The following is a 4380-nucleotide window of genomic DNA, read 5'->3' as shown; positions in this document are numbered from 1 at the left end:
AATAACTTAAATGATTTTAGCAAATGGCTGCAATATAACAAAGAGTGAAAAATTTAAGGGGGTCTGAATACTTTCCGTACACACTGTATATATATATATATATATATATACACACAGTATATATACACATATGCTAGTTAATAACTTTATGTTCCATACCTGAGTTTGGTATGAAGTAGCCTGCTTTAAAAACTCAACAACCTCCTCACATCCAGTGGCACTTGCCTGAAGATGACAACACAAAAGACACATTTTTAGCCAATGCAACACTACAGCAAAATGTCTTGCATGTACATTCATACTGCTATATATGGCATTAATTCTTTATTCCATACAAATCTTTATTAACTCACCACTTCAATGGGCGTCTGTCCATCATAACTACACATGGTCATATCAACCCCAGCTAACTGCCATATCTCCAAACCTTCCAAGTCGCCACTCGCCGCAAGACTGTAAAACACACAGTAGAAGCTCTAAACTGGCAACCATCAACCCAATCATCGCTACAGGAAGTTTATAAACTGAAGACAACCAGTTTCGGCATGTGTTCAATGCACAGAACTGTTCGTCAATTTTAACTTATAGAAAAACAGATAATAATAGATAATAATAATAATAATTTAAAAAATCTGTGCTATTTATCAAATTTCAGTGCCGGCTAGTTTATAAAAGCTTTGAGAAGAAATGGTTTATTAACCTGCACAACTCCGTTCCAGCATCCTCCATTTCTTCCCGGGAAAAGTGAGCTCCAGTCTTCCTCAGTAGCCTCACAACATCCTTATGCCTACAGACATAGAAACAGACATAGAAACTTTGTTTGACTGACTTCACCTTAGAATTCACCTTTCGTGTTTCACAGAAGAAAGTAAGTCATATTGTTTGGAATGGAGGGTAAGTAAATGCTATCCTAACTATGAATGATTATATGGTGAGTTGCATTTAGCATTGTTTTTTTTCCCTGCTGTCTAAACCCCTGTCAGAACAGACTTTTTGGGTCACAACCCATCAGTGTTAAAACCACTGGTCTAGTTTGTCTTAAAGACTTCCCTTATAAACTAAAAGGCAAAACTTTGAAATTATGCCAATCACTTCTTGTGGTCCCAAAAAGTATTTGGACACTTAAATCAGCCTTACCTGAAGCGAACAGCATTGCGAAGAGGTGTATCACCGAAGCGATCCCTGGCATAGACGGTGGCCCCTTTACCCAGCAGATACTCCACCACTTTCAGATGGCCCTCACACGCAGCGATGTGAAGGGGAGTGCGGCCATCATAATCTGCATTGCTCAAGTCAGTGCCCTATATAGAAAGACATGAATCATGTTCTGTATCTTGTTTGGCAACACTGTATTTGTTATTGCAAAACTTGTTTGCATGCTCCTGAACCAATATATTCAAATACAAAAAAGGGGGAATGTAACTGGGACAAGATGCAGGCCTGACTAGAACCTGCATAACCCATGAACACATACATATATATACATACATATATATATATATATATATATAGATAATTATATAATAATTATATAAATATAATTTCTGAAAATTACGAGAAATGTCAAAACCAATATTTTAAAAACAATAACTGCAAGAAAAACTACCATGTCTTTAAACTATAAATGTAAGATGATGTTTAAATGTTGAGGAAGATTAGGTTGGGGGCTTTCAAAACTTTCACGTTATCTGAACTATTTCATGCAGAAGTGTTCTTTACCAAACCACAGAGCAAACTAACATGTTTCCTCTTCTATTTAATAATCAGTGACACCATGACTTGAAAGAATTATCTAACCTTTTGTCACAAGGAAAGACCTTCAGTCGCTCTAAACAATGTGTGCATGTGTCCTTTTAAATGAGTGTCTGAACAGGTATCAATATCTTACCATTTCCCTTATGGCCTCTAAAGCCTCAATGTCTCCAATCTTAGCAGCAACACAGACCAGAGTGGGCGTCAGTGCATCTCGTATAGCTTCAAGCTCCTGTGGACATTAATATTATATAGAAATATTACAGTTAATCACAGCCTCTGCTTCTTAGTATGATTCTACCATGTAGAGCTATACAAACTCTTAGGGCAGGAATTCACTATGAATAAATCTTGAATTATTTGCACACACAGTCTGCATTGTTTTAGCACCCTAATTACTAAATTATGCTAATGTGGTTACAGTGCACACACATGCAAACATTTTGTAATCATCATAGTTTACACTAAAATACAGTGAACCAAACTGACACAGCTCTTTGTGTATAATAATAGGGGTGTGCAATAATAGTTATTTTAACAATGTGCGAGTTGACATTGAGTATATCACTCACTTTGCAAAAAACAAACACGACTTGATAGTCCACTCATTCACTGCATGATGTGGCCTATTAAAATGCAGTTAGAATGGCAATGGAAACATTTTCAAATAATCACAGCAGTGAAAGATTCAGCGTTTGTTGAAGGAAGCGTTAGAGTGAATGATTCAATTACCAGTTTATAAAAGACAGGGAACTGACTTTGTTTCTGAATGAATTGGCCGTTTTGAACATTCTGACAGTTTAGTTTCATATTTTCAAATAACTTCATATTTCAAAATGTTATTTGTAAAACACCATAGTATCTTAAAGTAATTCAATTTATTGAATAAATGAAAGAATTTGACATAGAATAAATAAAAGATCACGCATACACCTAGACAAGATGTAATCGCAGTATAAAGGTAAAAATGCCCCTGGAAATCAATTTAAATGTAAAAGTTATTTTTTGTCACTACTGCTTATCACTTCACAGAATATGAAGAATATTTCTGATTATAAACCAGACAAGTTCCGTTTTGCTTCACGGAAACTTGGTTGACCGAAGCCATCCCGAACAGCGCACTTCATCTATTGGGCTTCCAGCTGTTCAGAGCAGATCACGTCGCCGAATCGTCGGGGAAAACAAGAGGTGTTTTTATATCAACGAAGGCTGGTGTACAGACGTAACAGTTTAAAAGAGGATGTGCTGCCCAAATTTGGAAGCTTTCTTTATTAACTGTAAGCCTTTTTATTCGCTGCGGGAGTTTTCCTCGTTTATTCTGGTGAGTGCATACATTCCTCCTGACGCGTGTGTGAGCACGGCGCTATAACAGCTGGCTGATCAGATCACACACAGAGCAGCGTTACCCGGACTCTTTAATTATCATTCTCTGTGATTTTAATAAAACTAATCTCACCTGCGAACTGCCTAAATACAGAAAGCACATCACGTGCCCCACCAGGGACAGCAATATACTGGACCATTGCTACACAGATTAAAAGGACGCAAAGTGGGGTTGATACCGGGGGTCATATTGCCTATTCCTACATTACTTGAAGCTCCTTGATGGCTGATGTCAAAATCGTAATTGCACAATGTGCAAAATGCTAGACTTCATGTTAAATATTTTTCATAGGTTAGTACTAAGAGTCTGCACTCAGTTTGTGATATTCATGTTATACAGTATTTTAGAGTAAACAGTAGGAATGCAACAATACAGTTAGCGCAAGGTTCAATAAATACCTCAGTTTTTTTAAACACAGTTTTCAGTTTGGTTCTGATGGTTTGGCACAACAGAGTTCTTTTTAGCGATTTTAAATGCTATTTAAAAAAAACAAACTCCAGTACATTGTTGTACACTGTAGAAAAACATGGATTATCACATGTCTACCTTAAATTTATTTTGAGAGAAGTATTATTTTTATAGATTGGCCATTATTTAGTGCTATGAACACATGTAATGTCTGTTTCATTCATACTGGATACTAGAGGGCGCCCCTGCGCAGAAAGTCCACATATGCATCACTGAAGAAATAGAGCTCACGACTCCAGGAAATACCATACACGTGTTTCCTCATCTCAGCTCACGACTCAGACACACAAACAGAGCCAGTTTGGAGAGAAATTAAAAAAACACGGAAAACGCTCTGATTGGTTGAACTCCTCATCTTTTTCTGTTGCTTGTTTACTGCGCGTGGACAGGTCACCGGGTTTTTGCGTAGTTTAGAGTGACAAAGCATACCCGCTACGCAAAATGCGCACAGGTTGGCAGGTCTGTCATTGGTTCACACGATTCGTTCAAAATGAGGAAACTAAACACTGCTGTGTTGCTCACAGACGCACAACAGTTCTGCGGTGGCTTCATAGGTAATCTTGTTGTTGGCAAAATTGAGCAAAAACACACAATATTAACTTCTTATTTACTGAACTGTTGTATAAAATCACATTTGCACTCTTGCTATTTGTGTAAAAACAGCACTTGTGTGAAATTGCTCTCGCTGCTCGTGTGATATCGCTTATCGTAATATAAATATGAGACAAAAACTCATACAGGGGCATTTTTTGCCCCAATATCTTGAATTTTAGGGC

The 4380-nt window shown here is 37.3% G+C and overlaps 1 protein-coding gene across 5 annotated transcripts in view; it reads right to left on the bottom strand.

Moving 5' to 3' along the window:
- The window catches only part of LOC107732472 (60 kDa lysophospholipase-like), a 21413-nt gene that overhangs the window by 2352 nt on the left and 14681 nt on the right, over positions 1–4380 (bottom strand). For all 5 annotated transcript variants that reach the window (XM_016543814.1, XM_016543823.1, XM_016543830.1 and 2 more), the window contains 5 exons: positions 1889–1984; positions 1138–1301; positions 701–787; positions 354–453; positions 160–225 (listed from right to left, as the gene is read on the bottom strand). In XM_016543814.1, coding sequence (XP_016399300.1) covers positions 160–225; positions 354–453; positions 701–787; positions 1138–1301; positions 1889–1984 — 513 coding nt within the window. The remainder of the gene's footprint in view (positions 1–159; positions 226–353; positions 454–700; positions 788–1137; positions 1302–1888; positions 1985–4380) is intronic.

This window comes from Sinocyclocheilus rhinocerous, unplaced genomic scaffold (assembly GCF_001515625.1).
Source record: "Sinocyclocheilus rhinocerous isolate Xijiao unplaced genomic scaffold, SAMN03320098_v1.1 scaffold1635, whole genome shotgun sequence".
NCBI lineage: Eukaryota > Metazoa > Chordata > Actinopteri > Cypriniformes > Cyprinidae > Sinocyclocheilus > Sinocyclocheilus rhinocerous.
Note: the sequence above shows the minus strand (reverse complement) of the source record. Positions and strands in the feature narration are given on the sequence as shown.